The 22,387-nt window shown below is 39.5% G+C and overlaps 1 protein-coding gene across 2 annotated transcripts in view; it reads left to right on the plus strand.

Annotated features, from left to right (window-relative positions):
* LOC131228013 (putative clathrin assembly protein At2g01600) overlaps positions 1-22,387 on the plus strand; it is a 75,481-nt gene that overhangs the window by 9,469 nt on the left and 43,625 nt on the right. For both annotated transcript variants that reach the window (XM_058223826.1, XM_058223828.1), the window contains exons 8-11: positions 18,529-18,594; positions 18,700-18,765; positions 18,905-18,985; positions 19,099-19,179. In XM_058223826.1, coding sequence (XP_058079809.1) covers positions 18,529-18,594; positions 18,700-18,765; positions 18,905-18,985; positions 19,099-19,179 — 294 coding nt within the window. The remainder of the gene's footprint in view (positions 1-18,528; positions 18,595-18,699; positions 18,766-18,904; positions 18,986-19,098; positions 19,180-22,387) is intronic.

Genomic DNA, 22,387 nt, shown 5'->3' on the forward strand with positions numbered 1-22,387 from the left:
TGGGCCGCACCAGAAAAATTAAGCAGATCCATATCATTTAATGGTAAGTGTTCATTAACACTGTTTGATGTAGTGTGGTCCACCTGAGATTTTAATGTGATTAATTTTTGCTATTTCATCATAAAATTGGCTATAAAAACGAATGGATGGAGTGGATCTACCACATATCATCATTGTGGGTCCTACAGTAAGCGTAACATCCACTGAGTTGTTTACTCACGTAGCACCAAATCCATGGCCTTAATTTACGAGTGTATTTAGTAAAATTTATGGGGTCCACCATGATTTATATATTTTATCCACTCCTTCCATTTTAACAAATAATTTAGTACTTGAGCCCAAAATTGAAGCATATCCAAAGCTCAAATGGACCACACCACGAGAAACAATGTGAATTGAACGTATACCATTGAAAAATTCTTGAGGGCCACAAAAGTTTTGGATCAAGCTTATATTTATGTTTTCCCTTCATCCATGTTTCTTTAATCTTATGAACGGGTTGGATGACAGGAAAACATCACTGTGGGGCCTGACAAGGTTTCAACGGTTGAAATCATTATTCTCGCTGTTTCATATGGTATGGTCCAGTGGAGCTTTGGATATGCTTCAATTTTGGGCCTTAATTTATGAGTGTATTTAGTAAAATCTTTGGGGTCCACCATGATTTATATATTTTATCCACTCCTTCCATCCATTTTAACAGATAATTTTAGTACTTGAGCCCAAAGTTGAAGCATATCCAAAGCTCAAATGGACCACAGCATGAGAAATGGTGTGAATTGAACATATACCATTGAAAAATTCTTGAGGGCCACAGAAATTTTGGATCAAGCTTATATTTATGTTTTCCCTTCATCCCTGTTTCTTTGATCTTATGAATGGGTTGGATGACAGAAAAACATCACTGTGGGGCCTGGCAAGGTTTCAACGGTTGAAATCATTATTCCCGCTGTTTCATATGGTATGGTCCACTGGAGCTTTGGATATGCTTCAATTTTGGGCTCAACCCCTTAAATGAGTTGTAAAAACGGTTGGACGTCGTGGATAAACCACATATATTCATAGTGGGCCCCACGGAAATGCGGATTACCTATTGATAGGTTGAGTAGCGAGACTTGCTACTCAAGTGACGTCACCAAGTTATGTGGGCCCCACCATAATGTATTTTTTGTATCCACATCGTCCATTCATTTGGAGAGATCATTTTAGAGCATGAGCCAAAGAATGAGTTAGATCCAGAGCTCGAGTGGACCCCACCACAGAAAACAGTGGAGAGAGTGACGCCCACCATTAAAAACTTCTAACAGCCACAAGTTTTTGATCAAGCTGATATTTGTGTTTTCCCTTATTTAATGTCTTTTTTAACTTGCGAACAGGTTGGATCTCAAATAAACATCATGGTGGACCTTCGGAAGGTTTCAACGGTGGGTGTCAGTCTCTCTCCACTTTTTTCTGTGGTGGGGTCCACTAAAGATTTGGAGCAACCTCATTGTTTGTCTCATGCCTTAAAATGATCTCTCTAAATGAATGGACGGTGTTGATACGACACATACATTATTGCGGGACCCACAGAACTTGGTGACGTCACTTCAGTAGCGAGTCTCGCTGCTCAACTGGTCAGTAGCTAATCTGCGTCCCTCCACAACGCAGAAACCCATTTTCGAAAGGCCGAGGCTGGGGGTTCCAGAAAACCCTAAAATATGGTAACTTCTCCTCAGTCACTATCAATCTAGCCCGATATTTCGTTGGAATCTCCGAGAAATCTCCAAATCTTCTCAATCAAACCTTATTTCTCACTGAAATCTTCGTGTTGTATCGATTTGAAGAAAATAAAGAGGGAAATTGGTAAAGAAAGAGGGAAATTGAAATTACCTTTGTCAATTGATGGAATGGCCCACCTCCGATCACATAATCTTCGTCATAGGTACTCCTTTCCAATTTTTCCTTTTTTTTTTTTCCTAATTCTTTCTTTGATTTTCCGGTAAATATCAAAGATTATCATGCGATATCTACAATATATCGCGTGATATCTACATTTTTGCTATTTTTTAAAAACTTTCAATAGATCTCGTGTGGGTTTCGTGTCGCTCGCAAGCGATAACGATAGTATCGGCCAATAGTATCGATATTACGAACACTGCTCCCTATGAATGTAGTAATGATGTCAATGCTTCAATGCTTGTACAATAACATTAAAACTCACACATTGTATGTAGAATAATTCTTCTGTGCCTCATTGAGTTTGTCACTGAAAAAGGCCACTGGATGTCCTTTTTGGCCAAGGACACCTCCTATGCCCATGAGGGATGCATCACAGACAACTTTGAACATCTTTTCGAAATTAGGAAATCTAAGAACTGGAGCTTCTGTAATTTGCTGCTTGATTTCTTGAAATGCCTTTGTTGCTGCTTTAGTCCACTCAAATGGATTGGAGTTCATAAATTTAGTAATGAGCGCTATGATGGAACTAAAGTTCCGAATAAACCTTCGATAAAACGTCGCAAGTTGGTGAAAACTATGAACCTTATGAATGTTTATGGGAGTAGGCCATTCACAGTGGCCCTTTTCTGATGGAACGACGAACCCAAAAAAAACCACGCTAACACTCATGGAGTTACACTTCTTCAAATTGATGTAGAGTTTCTCATGGTGTAATACTCTCATCACTTGGCGAAGATGGTTCAGATGATTTTCTCGTGAACGGCTATAGATGAGGATATCGTCAAAGTATACAACAACAAACTTGCCAATGAATGACTGTAGAATTTGCGTCATCAGACTCATCACCTGCATGAACGTACTGGGAGCGTTCGTTAAGCCGAAAGGCATGACTAGCCATTCATACAATCCATCCTTTGCCTTGAAAGTAAATTTCCATTCATCTCCCGGATGAATTCTTTTCTGATGGTACCCACTTCACAAATCAATCTTCGAAAAGATTGTAGCATTCGCCAACATGTCCAGCATATCATCTAGGCATGGACTGGGAAAGCGGTACTTTACTGTTTTCTTGTTGATGGCGTGACTGTCAACACACATTTACCAGCTACCATCCTTCTTTGGTGTCAACAACATCAGCACGACACACAGGCTGAGCCTATCACAAATGATACCCTTTGTTAGCAATTCCTCCACTTGTCGACGAAGCTCCACATGTTCTGTCGGGTTCATTCGGTATGCTGTTAGATTTGGTAATGGCGTTCCAACTATCAAATCAACCCTATGTTGAATGTCGCGTATGGGTGGAAGCTCACTTGGTAGTTCATTGGGGACCATATCCTGACATTGGGACAGAATGTCCTGAATTTCTGGTGGTTGAACAATAACATTACCAACTAGATTGGTCTTGCATCCTACTAAAGCATACTAAAATTGCATGTGTAGGATAATCTACCACGATTATGCGTGGAAGCTTAGTGGTGCTATAAAATGAATGCTTTGTCCAGGGTGTTCTTGTTTAGGACCAAAGAAAATATTTGCCAATAAACACATAACTGCTTAAACTAAGTAAAACAATTTAACACTCAGGCTTCCAAGCCAATAGTGGGTCCAATCACGTAGACTACAATAGATATGTTATTCAAGCAACTAGTCTATATATGATTAGAGCTAGGCATGAGATGACTCTGACTCGCCTGATCCGACTCAATCCGAACCAAATGGGTTAGTCGCTCCGAGCCGAGTAGGCTTCGCCCAATCCGAATTCAAAACGAGTTGGGTTCGAGTTACCCAGTAACTCGACCCGACCCGATCCGAAACCCGACGCGACTCGGGTTGTCGGGTATATATATATATATAAACCTAATTATAAACCTAATTCGTCCGTCTCTACCCTACCCTACCCGTGACATGCCTCGATCCGAAAAAACCCAACCCGGGAACCCCTTCAGCCCTTCCTGTTCGGTAGCCATCGGCCAACAACCCTCCAAGCTTCGGCCTTCCTCCTCTCTCTGTCTCTCCTCTCCTCTCCCATTCGGCAGGCGGCAGCTAGCGGCCCATCATGTGTGTTTTGAATTTTGTTTTTTTCTTTTTCAAGTTTTTTTTACTATTAATGTTAAGAGGAGGTTTAAGGGTAGATTAAATGTTTCCATCCCCACAGTTTCTTTAGAGTGGCCCATCTGAGCTGTGCATCCGCCTCATTTTAGGGATCACAGTTCCTTGTTGATCAAGGGAAATGCATCGACAATGTGCAGGGTTCCACACGTCCAGCAGGATGGGGCCCCTGCAAGGTTTCAATGGTGGTGAGGCCCACCGCCCACAAGTATCAGATCAAGCTAATTTATGTATTTTATACCCTCTGTCCATCCATTTTGTAACCCAGCCCAATGACCCGATCCGAATTGGTGCCAACTTGATTCGACTTGGTTCGGATTAGCTTAGCCCAGACCCAGACTCAGATCGAGTCAGGCATGCTGAACTCGGTATCGAGTCGGATCGAGTTCGAGTCAGGCCTATTTCAAAACTGGATCGAGTTGGGTTGGACCTAACTCGGTCTGACTTGACTTGATGCCCACCTCTATATATGATAGTGTACACATGTGTGGAATGTGCTAACTGTTAACTCCTAGCATTCATCTAATCATGCATACATATAATTCATTAATCAAACACAAGCATAATTAAACAAGTGCTTAAATGACAATCCCAAACATAAACATGTATAGTGGTTCAATTTTCCTACTCCACTCCCAACGGACGCACTCAACCCATGAGTGTACTGAATTTCACTATTAGAGGTTTTAAATTAAGTTAACATCTAACCTTTACAAGCGTACACTCTTGCCGGAGGCCTACACAAGGACTTACCCATGTATTCACCCGTGTTGGTGGCCTACACAAGGACTTATCACGTACACACCTATGCCGGTGGCCTATAGGACTTGCCCATGTACACACCCATGTCGATGGCCTACACAGGGACTTACCTGTACTCACTCATTTTGGTGGTGATACGATTCTACACAGGAACCTATGTGAGTTTGGGTTACAAACTCCCCACTCAATCCTTCATAAGAAAGGAGTGGGAGGACTTTCACAATTGACAACTTGTTGGATTGAGCCCCTTTTGTAGCGCCTTCTCGGGTTGCTTGATCGATACTTTCTCGTACTTCAATCAGCTCCTCTTTTGCTCCCCTGATCGTTGATGCCGATGCTTTGCCAGTGCTTCAGCTCCAAGATCAAACACCTTACATGCAATGCTCCATTGAAGTGACCATGGTGATAAGAGGCTGGGTGAATCTCCTACAACATATGAAGATGTCGTAATTTCCTAGGGGATTCACCTAGATGGGTGTTTTAGAGGGTTTAGACAAGGATTTGACTATTGGTTCAAGTCTAATCTCTATAACAAGGTGGAGATTAAGTTCATTTTTTTAAATTGAAGTTGGAACCCTCTTTCAAGTGATGAATCACAAAGAAGATGACTTAGATCTCATAGATTTAGAGGCTTGGAATGTGGGATATAAGTCGGGAATCTCCTAAGCTTCTATTGCAACAAGAACCCATCCATTTGCCCAAGAACCGAATGCCATTTTATAAGAAACCGATTTGCAACGGCTAGTTAACGGCTTTGTTGATGGTATTGAAGGTTCTTCGATAGGATCGAACCCTCCGTCGATCCCATCGAGAAAATTCAGGATTTTATCTGATGGTTGCTGGACTCATTATCTGATGGTTGCTGGACTCATTCTTTGATTGGATCGAGTGGTCCTTTGATTCCATCGAGTCCCTTCGACATCCTGTCAATGGGATCGAGAATCACTTGAAAACTGCTGTTTTGGGTATATGTTTTCACAATAGCTTAACACATCTTCTAGCCTTATTTATCGTGATCCAATTAAGGTTTTAAGGCTAAGGAGGGATGATCAACAATGTTTACCTATGGGGTTAGGATCATTTAAAGGTTCAAGGGTTGTTTTGGGTCAAGGTTAGGGTTACCAAGGCACGTCATTTACCTGTTCTTTGCTCATCGATGCTTCACATCCTCTTTTATCTTCGGCCTTCAGCTTCTAAGGGCTTAATTGACTACATGACACATGGACTCACATGATTGACAAATAAGGTGCACAAATCAGTGTACTAACACATATATGATTCCTCGTTCCGACTTTCCTCCATGAATCGGGCCATAATCAACACTGTGGAAGTTGGCTTTCCCTCTTTAGATTCGTCATCCTTCGTACGGTTAAGAGTAATGGGCTTTCCTTTGTACATAAAGCTGTATGTGTTCTTGCGACCCTTACGTGTTACATTTCTATCGTAAATCCACGAGCGCTTCAATAATATGAGTGATCTTCATTGGAATGATGTTACACCAAAATGATTCTTCGTAACGACCTAGAGAGAACTTTACTAAGCACCTCTTAGTCACAGGGATGAACGTGTCATTTGCCCTCACAATTTCATATGGCTTGGGATATGTTTGTGGTTTCAGTTTCAACTTGTCCATCATGCTTTGTGAAGCAACGTTCATGTTGCTGCCTTCGTCAATAATGACTTTGACAACCTTTCCAGCACACGATACTCATGTGTGGAAAATACTGGTTCTCAACCAGTCTTCTTGAGCCTCTTCTTTTGGTACCGTTAGAATCTTTTTGACCACTAATCATAGCTTGTTTGCGTTAAGGCCATGTAGGCCTTCCCTAAGTTCCTGCTTGGCATCTTTTGGATCGTTTTCATGTTCATCTTCCACTTGGTCTGCAATGAAGTTTTCTACCCCGCAAAATTGGAGATTGTGAGATGTACACTCTTTTACGTAATGTCTACGACCACCACGCTTAAACAAGTGTTGGTTGACCTCTCATGTGTTGCTGCAATAGACTTTTCCTTTATATCACCGTTTCGGGGAAGAGGATTGGAGGCAGAGTTCTGACCAAATTTGTAATCCCGAGGCAAGTTAGTGCGAGGCATGAATGGTTGTGGATGCGAAGTGGAGCCACTAGTAGTGAGGCAGGTAGAGATGCATAGCCCCCACCTTGGAGGGCTACTGTGCCTTATCACCAACTTCTACTTCTGCACTTTTTGAGCCATTTGATACGCTTTATCCATGCTATTGAGCCGAATGATCACTAGTTCTCTTTGAATCTCGAACTGTAGCCCATTGCAATAACGTGCCACTTGTTGTCTTCTCATTTCTGTTAAGCGGCAGCAAATAACTAAATCATAATAATATTGTGTGTATTCCTCCACGGCCAGATTGTCTTGTCAAAGCATGAGGATCTCTTGGAAAGAAGTCGTCTCATAAATCAATGACAGAAATCTTCGCTTCAATCTTTCCTTCATTTCCTCCCAATTGCTTACGGGAGGAAGGCCACACCGTTGCAAAACTTCTTTGATGGCGTACCACCGGTCTTGAGCTGCACCCTTAAGTTTTAGGGTAGCAAAACGTAACTTGACAACTTTTTCCATTTTGTACCAACGAAAATATCGTTCATTTATTTGAGCCAATCATTGAACACTTTAGGATCCAAATTACCATCGTAATTTGGAATGTGAATCTTGACATGCTTAGCGGGATTCGAAGTGGGAATATTCCTTCCTCCTCCATGATAAATTGGATGATCCCATCGGAGGTTGTTCATCCCTCTGGCTCCCGGTTGCGCATAGCGATGTAGTTGGGCCCCATAGCCAGGTTCATATTCTTCTTCTTGGAGATCACCATTCCGGCCAGGATGGTTTGAGTCAACATTCTCGAACTCCAATTCTACTTCAATGCCATCCATAGAGGTTTGACGGTCTGGATTGATTCCTCTGTTTGCGTCTTCAAGAATACTTCCTTCAAAAGCCTTCATTCTAACCGTGGAACGGGTCTTTAGATCATCCAATTGTTTTGTGATCAAATCGACCACTTGTTGCAGGGTTGAGATAGTCCCATCTTAAGGTTGTGTAACCATCCCAGGATTATAAATCATCTCTCTTCTAGTGCGCATAAGACAACAGTCTTTCACAAAACATTCGAGAAGGTTTTTCTTTTCTTCTTCATCTTTTTTTTTTTTTTTTTTTTGTGTGTGAATGTAGTGAATGGGAAATGTTTTTGGGAAGGTTGGGTGTAGGGTAGGGTAGGGTGATTTGGAAGGGAAAAAGAAAAGAAAAGAAAATGGAAGATGAAGGATTGAAGAAGGGGAAAGATGAAAGGGTAGGATTGAGATGAGAAAATTACCTTCTTCAAGTTTCCCAAGAGCAGAACTTGCTCTGATACCAACTTATGCAACCCCCGAAAAGGAAAGCAAATTGATCAAAGAAAATAAGAAAGAGATTGTGGGGAAAAAACCCAACAATTCTCTAGCCGAATGCTAGAGATTGCGAATACAAGATTGTGAGCAATGTCAACAGTCCTTTAGTCTTGATCTCCCCCCGACCCCTTCAACGATTTTCGTAGAGAAATAAGAGAATTTACTTGAAAGAAATATCATTCAACTTGTCGTATTCCATAGGCCATAGGCCATGGGCCTTATTTATAATAAGTCCTCACAATATGCAATAAATGGTATGAAATTAAAAAATAGAATTCCTATCCAGTCAAGATATGAGAAAATAGGAATTGCCTAAATAAGAAGGCACTGTAATTAAGAAAGCACCTAAATCCGAAAGTACTTAAGGAAAATCTAAAATTACTTCTTGCATAATATAAAGATATGAAAGAAAAAGGAAATTGCCCAATGTAGAGATTTGAAAGAAAAGGAAAGTAGTGATGGGCTAAAAAGGGAAATTGGTCATTTTCTTGTATATACGTGCGGAGCATGCACATGTGGGATGTGGGCCAATTGCATCACTATACATCATGACAAAGGAAGACAATAGAAAAATCGATTGAATTTGAATATTTTGGTTTTCAAGATATAGAGTCGCTTATGATTGCTATGACAACGTGGAGTTGGTTGGGGCTCAAAGAACCGTAGAAGAGCCAAACCTTATGTGGAATTGATCGAGTCACCATACATCTTAGGAGATCCAATTTATGATTGTTATTACGACGACACATGTGATGTAGTGTACGGTGACGATGGTGAAATTTGGGTGCCGTGCAACAATAGCTTAGTGTTAAAGCAATGTAAGCTGGGGAAACTCCCCAAATTGGTGAGTGCTGTCAATGAAGAGCTGGGGGAAGTTAGGATGATCGACAATGGAACCCGACCATGGTGGTATCCATACCACCACTTTTTGATGACCGGGCCTATGGTGGCTACTTCAATCCATGCCGATAAGGAACTGACAGTGACCAACTCTCACCCAAGTTATGATGACAGACGTATCTTTGTTACTTCGTTCACCAATTATATGTGGGAAGACTTCAGTCATAACTTTCAGGTTTCTATGTCCATATGCATTGACCATGAGGTTTTGACATGTGATGTTGGGTATGTGGTAATCGACGGTGTGAGATTCATTGGTCGAGACTTGATGACGAGTCCTTTTAAATTTGAGAGGCGATTATTGTGGAGTAACTATATCTCACCATTCACCATTATTGATCTCCCAATCACAACCAATCGTGTGACAGATTGCCTATAATTCAAGAAAGGATTGTCTTGTTCTATCTTAGAGTAAGATGAAATTCTTTGTTGTGGGCATATGTTCTAGCATCTAGACTCAATTGTCTATCTTGATCCATGTCTACTAGGAAGTGCATCAAATGTCTCATCCCATATAGTGACGACTCTACGAATGGAGACAACGACAATTACTTAAAGATGAGTCGTCTCTAACAGGTCGACGTGTTTGACATAGGGGTAGATTGACCTCTGATGTTGGTCAGGTCGAGTGGGCCCTCTCATTTCATTTCCTTGTCCGATGTAGGCCAAGTAAGGTATTCCGTAATGATAGCAGTGGTTGTAACGACTACCACCATTACCATTACGATACAGGCCATAATGGTTGTTACGGCCTTTTTTTTTTTTTTTTTTTTTTTTTTTTTGAAAAAAGAAAACTAGTATTAGCCCCATACTGGGACAATATGGGTCTTTTTTATTTTTTTATTTTTATAACTATAATGGCTGCTACGGCCCCGTAATTCGTAACTGTTGCCACCATTACTGTTATGTAATGACAATTAAAGTACATCATGATGCCAATTGGCTTCAGTTTTCTTGAGGTCCAGAGTGAGAGGAAGGGCCATACATGGTCATCTGTGTTTTGGCAAGATTTTGATTTCTTTGCTATTTTGAGCATTGTAAGGTTGTTTTGGTCATTTCCTTAACATTGTTAGTTTTTAGTTAAGAAGTTATAAGGTTGTTAGATTGAATTTTGATTCGTTGAGGGATTAATGCACTACTTGCCAATTTTACTTAAGAGGTTCGTTAGGATCGTTTTGTATATACCATGTTTAAGAAATTGCAACGGGCTTTTGGAATTTTGAAATGAAAATTGATTTTCTTTTCTAAGGAGAGAGCTCAAATGTCTAAATAGGTGTCATTAGGAGAGCTATTCCAAAATAGGAAATTATGGTCGGCTCTATATAAAGCATTAAATAGATTATGATGATCTTATCCCTACTACAAACTAGGTCAGCAAGGTTAAAATTCTTGCTAGTTTTCTTTGATTCCTTTCCATAGTTGGATTAGAAACATCTGCTTTTTCGGTTATAAGATAACAAAAACTTTATTATGAAGAAAGCTAAATGCTGACCTAAGGAGCCAAGAAGATGAGTAACTCCCTCTCTACCAAGAACAACTGCCTCAGGAAGAGGCCCACTAAAGGTGAGAAAGATAAAACAACAACAACAACAACAACAACAACAACAACAAAAACTACAAGAATCCAAAACTTGGAGCCAAGTGGGGGCTAGACTCCAACAATTATACATCTCCAATATATGAGGATATTAACTCTTAAAAGCCCATGAAATTCTGGTCTGTCTACCACCTAATCCATAATTAACGCAACACTATGTGATTATGTAGGGGAGCATCTTGTAGATGATTTTTGTTTGAAGTATCTCGGAGATATATTGCAAAATGAAGGATGATAAGGTATCATCCAAATACAAAATGAGAATTCCAAAAGCTTACAAATGGCCCTGCGCCTCCCCCCTACAAAGAGATTTTTGCCTCATCCCAATGCACTATTTTTAGCGTTAAGGAAGGTCACCTTGGGTTGCTTTCAGAAGTTCTAAAAGCTTGATTTTTATGCTTACGCCACTCTGACCAAATACAATTAGGAAGATGGATTGCCAAAGGGATTTCCTCCTCTTGCATCCCATACCAAGAATCAATAGCTTGGAACATTACCCAATCAAACCCTGAACATGGATAGGGCCTTCCGCCACACCACTTGGGAAAATAAACAATGCATGGAAGGTGGCTGACTGACTTTGCCTCCCAAAGACGGACACCAACCATTTATAATGACAAAGCCTCTTTTCAAAACATTGTTTATTGTGAGCAATGTTTTAAATATCAACGATATCGGCCGATATATCCCACGATATATCTTGTATCCCAACTGTGCGATATGAAACACGTAAGTAGTGCCGATATATCCTACATGTTCGATCCGGTGAGCATTTTCAGTTTCTAATCCTTTTTATTTTTTTATTTTTAATAATTATGTTAAATGGGTGTCAAATGGTTGTAAATCCACTAGTTTTTCATGTTTTGCATGAAAAATTATGGAGTTGGGGCTTTGATTTCGTTCTTCATGCTGTCCTTTTTTTTTTTTTTTTTTTTTCAAACTTTTCCTTCAACCAGCTGTCAATTGAGACTAATTTTGAAGTATTTAGGGGTATTTGATGAAATGATCATCACATACATTCTAATTTCAAAATTTGAGTGTAGGTGGTCCGATTTGGGGAATAAAAATTTCCCCAATCTCCTAATCTGCTTGTAATGTTGCACTCCAAACATGAAATCAAGCATGTATGAGGGCTAATCTACTGATTTGTTAAGTCCTTGTCAATTTTTGGAAAATAAAAATTATTGAAATATTATTATTATTATTATTTTTTTGAAATTTCCCTTCAACCTGCTACTGTCAATTGAGACTAATTTCGAAGTATTTAGGAGTAGTTGATGAAATGATCATCACATGCACTCTAAATGTCATGCATTCAATTTGAATATAGTTGCATTAGTTCAGTCAGACAACGCACAGCTTGGGACCCTACACAAAGGAAACCTATTATTTGCACTTCTTTTTTGAGATGTTATGATTTAAAAGTGCATATTAAGGTATTTTCTATCAATCCCTGAAGTTTCATTGAAAAATTCAACCATTTTCCTAATGTTTCCTCATGTTTTCCAAAAAGTGCGATAATTACCTGATACAAACGATATATCCTTTGCGATAACCGATATGTATCTGTATCCCAAGGATGCGATATGTAATGTGATACTGATATTTCGAACATTGATTGTGAGCATGTTGTTTTTGACCACAAGTCCTGAAAAGGCAAGGATGCAGGGCAAATGAAACTGGTGAGATTGATCTCACCATGACTATGATGACTTGCCATAACTAGGTACAATGACTTGACCAAAAATTGGTCCAATTTATCCACGTTTCAAACCCACTTGTTCGACAATTCGAGATTTAGATTTCATTTGTAGAGGATACTCATGAGGCAGGAAACATCTTTCGTCTCTTCATGCTAGAGCTTCTTGCGAAGCTTGGACACCAAACTATCTGTTTGCCCTCATAGGATGCAAAGTTACCTATCGGACCATCTTCCTCTACTGCCAATTTGAATAAAAAAGGAAATGATAGGGACAATGCATTCTCCCCACACCATTTGTCAGTCTATTGTGAATTGTCAGACTCTTAACGCGTTCCCTGAGTTGAACAAAATTTCCCTTTTGAAAAAATCCCTAACTTTAACACTGCCCTTTAGATGGTTGACGCTCTATACTTGCTCAAGGACTTTGGGAACCATCCCTCCACTTCTTTACCATATTTACTGATCACAACTCAATGCTATAACCGACCATCCTTCCCTAAACCCCCATAGCCATTTTCCCAGCAACGCTATTCATAATCTTGAGGCTTCTAATCCCCAATTATCTTTTACTTTACGGCTTACACACCTCTTCCATTAATCAAGTGGAACTTGTTCTTAAATTCTACTCCTTGCCAATGGAAACCTCTTTGAAGTTTGTCGAGCCTATGAATCACCACCATAGGATTTTTTAAGAGAAACCCCCCCCCCCCCCCCCCAACAACGGAGTGGCTTTTCCATTCTGGTAGTTTTTTTTAAGAGATAAACTGCAAATTTTATTGAAAAACCGCCAAAGCTGGAAAGAAGACAAACTAAGGAAAAAAACCATGAAGTGAGATCGGTGTTAGAAGCTGATCTAACATAAAGAGCCTTGTCCGAAACAACTAATTTGACCATACATATGATTTCCACAACCGGAAAAGATCATGTTTTAAAAACAACGGTTGTTTCGAGCCGTCCAAATGTACCAAAGATTCCCCATTGCCACAAGTCTCCAAATTGCTTTTTGAGCTTTTTCCACCATGCCTCCGTGCCAAAGACCACATAATGGCTGATCGATCAACTTTAGCATCATCCAAGAGAAATGGAAAATATTGATGAAGTGATCCCAAACCTTTTGAGTGAAGGGACAATGAATGAAGGTACGATCAATGGATTCCGCGTCCCTCATACTCATTAGACAAATGTTAGGGAGGATGAGAGATCTCCTTTGGAGATTGTGACTCTTTCCTTTCCAACAAGCGACACAAATACCACGATCCTCGGAGGAGCGCCGTAAGACCACTAAAGGGAAAGGAATGGGTTGTCGCCTTGTCGGCGGCTTAGAGATCAATTTGTAGAAGGACCGGACGGATTAAAAACTTGAAGCATGGGATTTCCAAACTAATGTATCTTCATTATGAAGTGAGGGCAAATGAAGCTTCAAATGGTTGAGAAGCTTATGGAAATCATCTAATTCGTCATGTGAAAGGTTTCGCCGACAAGGGGGAGCCCAAATAGCGGACCTGCCCATAAACGAGAAACATCGATCCACCGTAATGATTTGATTAGAGGTGATACGGTGCCAAACCTGGGAATAAATCTTGTAAAGGTCTATCCCCACGCCAAATGTCAATCTAAAAGTGAGATCGATTTTCCATTCTAATAGTAATCATTCCGTTTTTTCAATCACCATGTCCCAAAGATGATTGACCGGTTTTCCTTATGCATAGAGGTAGCCTTAGATATTTAAAGGGAGGCTTGCACCCGAACTCCACCACAAAGTGGCTATCTTTGTTTCATCAAGGTGAATCCCCAGCATCTTGCGCTTCTGAATGTTGATTCTTAGCCCATACACTGCTTCAAAGCCTTGTAAAACCTTACAAAGATTATCAGTCTGTCTTTTGTTTGTGTCACAAAATTGGATGGTATCATTAACAAATTGGAGATTTGAAATATGAGAAATAGTGTCATCTACCTCGAATCTGCTTACAAAACCTATAGTACCTGTAGCATCAAGCTTTGACCACAACGAGAACTAAGTGTGGCAAGAGCAGGCCCCTTGGTGCAATCCTTTAGAGCTTTTGAAGAGACCTTTTGTCAATCCATTAAGTAGAACAGAGAAAAAAAATGATCTTATACATTCCACCTATCCATTCACACTATTGATGCCAAAATTGACCTCCTCAGCATATGATTCAAGAATGACCAATCTACACGACCATAGGCTTTTTCTAAATCGAGCGTGCAAATGATCCCCGACTTTCTTGCTTTATTTTTGGAATCTATACACTCATGGATAGGGTTGGCAATGGGAAAGGTTTTGGTTGGGTATAAGTTTATCCATATCCATACTCGTTAATGGGTGATGCACCCATACTTGTACACAATACCCATGTTGGGCCTAGAATGGGCACTTATGCCCATACCTGTTAGGGTATAGAGTATCCATTAGGATATTGGGTACCCATCATCCATTTATGATTTATATTTTTTTAAAAAATGTTAGGTACCCATACCTATTCAGACATGCATCACCATCACTATGAACTAGTCGCGCAATGGTATCAAAGTTTTTCTCATCCACTTACCAATTCCTTTTTGAGGCACTTTGCGTGTGGTGTCATCGTATTGCATGTATGCCATCCAATCCATGCATTAAGCGAGCCCCATCATGATGATGGGATGCTTAAAAAAATTAGGACTAGCTAATCATTAGGTGGGCAACTAGCCAAAAACTTCCAAATCCATTTGGTGGCCCACTTGAAAGTTGGACACGTCGTGGTGGGGCAGCCTTGCTGGTTGTCATGCAAATGGCCCCACACAAAGTTTGTAGAATGAGCTTAATTTTGTAGAGGAATGACCTCCTTTTGTATGTAGATATGTGAATTTAAAAAAGTGCTAATTATGATTGTAGATTAACAAAAACTTATTATCAATTGATTGGAGCGTTGGGCATGAAGTATGCAAAAACTTATTATAAATTGATTGGAGCATTGGACAAGTATTTCAAATGGTTATGTAACGCTAATGGTGGTAAACATTACGCGTTACGGGGTCGTAACGGCTGTTATGGAAAAATTGACCCATAACAATCTTGTAACGATTGTAACGGTTCGTAAATGTTCGTTACAGGGCAGAAATAGTTGGTTTTTTTTTTTCAAAAAAAGAAGAAGGTAATGGCCATTACGGCCCATATTGTAATGGTAACAGCGGTGGCCATTATGACCACCATTACCATTATGGAATACCTTTCATTAGACGTACTAAAAAAATTGTAATATATATAACACAATCAAGTGCCGGTTGTGTTTGGGTATGGGCAAGCATACACCCACACCCGATCCACTTATGAATTGGGCTTAAATTAATACCCAAAGCCACACCCATGCCCATTTAAATACACCCACAAGTAGTTGATTTCAGGATAGGATCGATTTCTTGTTGGGTGTGCATAGCCCATTGTCACCCTTGTGGGCTACGTGTGCGTTGTCCAAAATCTGCCTTCCAGAAACAAATGAATCTTGTGATATTTTAGATGATGCTGCCAAGCACTTTTCGGATTCTAGATGCAAGGACTCTCACCAAGACTTTATATGGGTTCCCCATAAGGGTAATATGATGAAAGTCTTTCAAGCTTTTTGCTCCTTTGTGTTTTGGAATCAATGCAGTAAATGATACCCCAATATCTTTAGAAAGCCTGCCTATTTTCAAGAATTCTATCATGAATGCCATAACATTAGATTTGAACGTCCTGGCAAAAGGTTTGAAAGAACGCAATCAGGTAGCCGTCTGAGCATTAGATTTAATCTTGATGGTTGTCATGCAGTGGCCCCACACAAAGTTTGTAGAATAAGCTTAATTTTGTAGAGGAACAACATCCTTTTTATGTGGATATGTGAATTGAATAAGTGCTAATTATGATTGTAGCTTAACCCGTTTCTTGCTGTTCCATACTTTGATATCTCTGGTTTTCACCCTAGGAAATTCAATGGTTTATTTTTTTTTTTTTGGGTGAGAGAAGGGAAATTTTATTAAGAAACTTGCGACAGTGAGGAAAGAATACAGGCCCAACACTCAACCAAACTACTTAAAAAGGAAGGGCAGCCAAGTCTGCCTTCGCATAAACCACCAATCTGACTCAAGCCGTTTAACTTTTAAGATAACTTCACCCCTTCATCAACAATCCGGAAACAACAACTATTCTTGAGCCCCAAATTCATGGAAGTCAATCCTGGATCCACTTCCACCACCTCCTTGGAACATTATCCCATTGCTGCAATAGACTCTTGACTAGAATACAAGCCGGATTGTCTAGAGACAGATATGTCATATTCCCCAACACCATCTGTATACCTCCATACAATTGGAGAGGTAGATCCAAACTCTTCCTTTCTCCAACCTCCTCACCCTCAAATCTTACTATCCCTCAATGCTTTCTGGTCTATTTTGCCGCTACGCACTCTTTCATTCCCCTTTCCTAGCAAACTCACCAGACTATATACTAATTTTTCTTTCTTGCTGAGGCAATTGGAAGCCTGACTCTCACTGATTTAGAGCCCCCTTCCTCGATGACCCAAACTCCCCTTTTGCCTCCCTTACCTTGTGTGACGACCTCTGCAAATGCTAATTCCGCTGCAGCACTGCTTCCTATCACCAGATGGGAGGTAGACAGGTTATTGACAGTTTCATTCCTTCTAATGTCATCTCACCAGGGGCACCTCTTTTCACTACTGCTTCCTGCTTCTTGTACCACGCCTCAGGTCTGAACTTTGCCTTCTGGACTACTCGTGAAAGCCTGCCCCATTCTACACCATCGATTTCTGCAAAATCCCTGGCCGCATCTTCCGACGAGCACATAATAACAAATCCAAATCCTCTGCTTTTGCCTGAGGATTTCTCTCTCATAATAATGATCTTACAGATCCACCATTTTGAACATGTCTTCCAGCTTAATCCAGGAGCAATTCTGGGGAAGTTTGGAAACAAACAGCATGACCCAACCATCTCGATCTCTACTTGCCTCAATTCTTCGAAACTTTCCTCCACCCTCATTCCTCCTCTCCTTTTACATCTCCATTTTCAGCACGATTTCATCCCCAACAGCTCCCATTTTCAGCTCTTTTAGAATCTGGAAGATGAATTACAAGAAAGAGAAAGAATTACAAGAAAAGAAAAGTAGCTTTTCAGAAAATAGAAGTACAAGACAGAGAGTTTTGTCCATCATTATCATAGAATTCTGTGTCCAACAACCGGCCAAGGAGGTCCTTCAGTGGTACATTTAGGACCCACTCCACACCTAACGAATCAATGAAATGGAACCAAGCTCTCACCCAAGGGCAACTGAGGAACAGATTGTCGACTAACTCATTCTCCCAATGCATTAAGCAGATGCTTGGAAAGGAAATGGTCTCTTACACAGATTTTCCAATGGTCAGAATTTTGTCGGCTGTAGCTGTCCAAGCAACATCTTCAATTTCAGGAGGGATGAAATTTCCCAGGGTAAAATCATTGTCGTTAACACATTGGTGGAAGAAGGATTTTAATGAGTATCCATTGGATGCCACCCACTGCAGCAAATAACTTCCAAAGAAACAAATGTGAGATTCATGATCATGCGTTCCAGATCTGAGCGCCAAAAAATCACCGATAACCTTGAAGAGATCTCACCGCAGGAAGTAAAAAATAGATATTTCATAAACTGTTTTACTGACAAAGATGTTAGACTACGTTGAAGCTTTGTGAGTTCATTTATTTTTTATTTTTTTTGTTGTCTTGATAATTTCTAGAGAGGCCAATGAAGTAGCAAATTTATTGGTCACGAGGGTATGTCTGGTTGACATTTAGCAGTGTGGATCATCACCCGTTTTGTAACTTTATACATTTTTGTTTTCCTTTATTCTTATCAGTACAATCAATTAATTATTATTTCTGATAAATGCTAGATTTATTAAAATGCAAATAATACAAATCCCATCATGATGAGGGCAGAAATGCCCAAGACAGTCTAGGCACTCCTTTAATCAACATAACATGAAAGTATTCTCCTGCCTAGGCTTTAAAAAAAAAGTATTTTCCTGCCTATTCTATGACAGCTCAAAATTTCTTTCTTGACTCCAAAGGTACTGAAAGAGAGCTTTAAAATTTATTGTGCGATTAATGATGGCATCATCAATCTTGTTGATAAGGTATGTTAATTGTATAATTTTTTGCCAAACCCTCCTTTTTCTTGGCCTATGGATTTCATAAAGGCCTTGCATTTATATTTCAATGACTATTTATTTTCATTACAGTTTTTTGAGATGCCTAGGCATGAAGCTTTCAAAGCCCTTGAAATCTACAAACGAGCTGGCCAGCAGGTAATACTGCCGCCGTCACTATATTTATATAAGTTACTTTGACTAATTCACAACTGCTTTCTCATTAGAATAATTATAGTGGCGAATTTATGTACGATGTTGTTGATTCCTAAGTAATTTTGTGCTTTTGATTTTGCAGGCTGGGAGCCTTTCTGATTTCTATGAAATTTGCAGAGGATTGGAACTTGCTAGGAATTTCCAATTTCCAGTCTTACGAGAAGTAACAATGCTACTTGACACAAAATTCTAGTGGTTTTATTATTTTCCCTGCTTGAGCTGTGAGAACTGAATTGATGTTTTTTTTTTTTTTTTTTTCTGATCTCCTTTCATCAGCCACCTCAATCGTTCCTTGCAACCATGGAAGAATACATCAGGGAGGCACCAAGAATGGTGTCTGTTTCAAGAGAGCCACTGGTTAGTATAACAAACGGGTTGCATGCTTATTTTTGTTCCAGTCATTTACATGTGAATCAGATGATTATGTTCTATATGTGCAGAATAAATTCCTGTCCACGTTTGATATTTAGATCTAGATTCAGTCTGTACACATGATCTTTTTAGCTGTTACTTGTTGGCTTTTTGTATTGAAAGCATGTCTTCTATTTATTTATTTATTTTGGTAAAAAACATGTCTTTGTTGACTGATCTGCTTTGTTATGTGGTGCAATTCTCTTCAAATAATGCAGCAGGGAATTAGTCCTTAAAAAAAATCTTGTGTGGATCCAAGTTTGATTATGTTATTCTCTTTTTCTCTCCTTTTGTTTTGATCATGTTTATGATAGTGTACTGGTCCACTCTTTGGTGAGAATGACATCTTGGGTTGTGTGATGATTTCATGAATCTGATAGGCAAAAACTTGACCCTAGATTGGCCCGAAATTCATGCAAGCTATGGCACTAATTTCACTGATGCACATCCTTAAGCGTGCAATATTATTCCCCCTAAATAATTTAAGAAAAAATAAAAATAAAATTCAAATGAATATTGTCGCCGATTTGGGGGACCACTTGAATGCCCCTAAATAGACTCAAAATTCATGTAAGCTATGACAATAATACATTGTTAAGCATTTAAACATCATTCACCATAAGTAATTAAAGAAAAAAAATAAATTTAAATTTGGATGAATAATGTTGCCGATTCAGGGGACCACTCAAATGCCCCCAAGTCAACCCCAAATTCATGTAATCTTGGACACTCATTCCACTAATACATATCCTAAGCATTTGACATCATTCTTCCAAAAAATTTTAAGAACAAAATTAGAATTAAATTTTGATAAATAGTGTCGTCAATTTGGGGGACCACTTGAGTGCCCTAAATTGGCCCAAAATTCTTTCACTCTGTGGCACTCATCACGCTAATACAGTGGGCTCCAAATTATGCTTATTTCATTAGTCGACTATCAGATTGGTGGGCATTTATTGGGCTGTAAAAAATTTAAAAATCCAGTATTTCTATTTCAATCAACAAGTGTCCTCAATCAATGGTTATGATCCCTCAAACAATTTGATTTTGGACTTGTGGCCAACCAATAGTGACCCTTTCTTTTGTATGATTTCTTTTTAATAATACGTTGATCTCCTTTAAGAAAAAAAAGATGAACTTCTTCTCATTCACCTTGAATGAATAATTTTCTTTGCATTGTGAGTCATGTTTTGATCTTATATCCACGAATGTCCAAGAAGAATATGGTAGTGGTGCATCGTACTAACAACATACCACACATCTTTGGATAAGTTCCTCCAAAAGAATATGATACAATTTATCATTAAGTTGGATATTGTTCACTCTTTGAAAAATATCCCGACCTCAATAATTTAATTATTGCTTCTTTGGGGATAAAGTTCTCACAAATATTTCCATCAATTACCATCTAGGCGGCATTCTCATATAATGCTAGAGATCTAGTCTTAAATTAATCACCACAGTCCTCCTGAAGATGCAATCTACCGAAGGAATTGATCTTGCTTGATTCCAAAATTGGTGGAGGAAAAATGAATTGAAGTAACACATGTTAATTGAATTTGAAATTTTAGGCTTGAAGTCACATCAAAGCCTAGATCTTCCAATCACAACATTGATAGGATGATCACACCTTCAAATTAATCCAACAAAGTAGTAAGGACAAACAAACAAAGAAAACCTTCTATTTTGGTTCAATATTCATCATTCATTCATGATGTAGGATGCAAAGGGCGGTTTCTGAGAGAGCGAGAAGGACGTGCGCGATGTTCATCTTGTGAAGAAAAGGTAATGGAGAGTAGCGCAGAGGTTTTCATGGGGAATCTCATCGAGAAGAACGATTCGATGCTTGCGATAGGCAAGGAAGTCTTCAAGGTGGATCTCGTCGAGAAGAATGGTTCGACGTTAGTGACCGGCGTTACCAACAGTACGGCGAAAGAGAAGGCCGAGGCTACGGAAAACCGGCATGGTGCAGGAAAAGAGGCTTGGAGATCAAGGAGAAGTTCTACTATCCTGAGGATAGGAGCAAAATACATCTAGTTTGAAGAGGGTGAGTCCTACTCAACCTAAAATCCCTCTTAATGGGGGATTACCTGATCCGAAAGGGGTGCAAGTAGATGTCAAAGGAAAAAGGGAAGGTTTCCAGAGTAGGGTCCCTTTGTGGGCACAACGGCCAATATGGGAATCCGCACTACATCGGAGAATCAGGATATAGAGGGAGGATGGGTGGAAGTAGCAGGGAGAAAGAAGAATGGTGGTTCGAATCGGGCGAGCCGGCCGCTTTTGGAGTTACTGACACTTCTCACCCAATCCTCCTGGTTTGAATGGGACCATGATTCCTTCTCTAGGGTTTTTGCCAGAGCCGGTGGCGTTAAGGAAGTCGTTATCCCTAGGGACAAGAAGTAGTATAAGGGGTTTGGCGTTTGTGCAAATGTTGACGGAAGAAGAGGTTGAGAGAGCAGTCGAGTCTCTCCATGGTAAAAGCTTTGGGGGAAGAAAAATCTCGGTTCAGAAGGCCAAATATGAGCCGAATGATTTTAACAGAAGGTCCAATCGTAAGGTGGAGGGACCCCTCCCTTCCCCTAAGAGGATTTCAGATGTGAAGAAATCAACTGAGAAGGAAGACCTAATGACAATGCACATCAAAGAGACAATAGGACACCATTCATTTTCGGAGGTTGCTGGGACATCCACCTGCATGCAATGTTGTCATAATCATTATTGTATCATAAATCGTGAAGGGGTCTGAATTGTATCTTATCGTAAATCGTAAGATTTTTTTTAGATTTTCACATGTGATAAAAAAAATAAAAAATAAAAATCGTATATATAAATTTTTTTTTTAAAAAAACACATCAATTATCCAATTTGTCATGACTATGTAAAAAACAAAAAGGTGTATGATGTTTCATTGATTCATTGTCAATGTGTTGTACTTGCATGATCATCATGTCATAATCAAGATAAAAAAACCCCCCTTTTTCCATCCCATGTACATGTAAATTTTCCATATGATTCAAAAAATAACATTTCCCTCATCTCCATTTACATGTATAATGTATATGTTTTCTCTATTCATTTGTTTCTATAATTTTAAAAAGATATAAAAAATTCAAACAAATCTATTCTTCGTTGGCTACACCATCCTCCTCACCAA

The sequence above is a fragment of the Magnolia sinica genome, chromosome 15 (assembly GCF_029962835.1).
Source record: "Magnolia sinica isolate HGM2019 chromosome 15, MsV1, whole genome shotgun sequence".
Classification (NCBI taxonomy): Eukaryota; Viridiplantae; Streptophyta; class Magnoliopsida; order Magnoliales; family Magnoliaceae; genus Magnolia; species Magnolia sinica.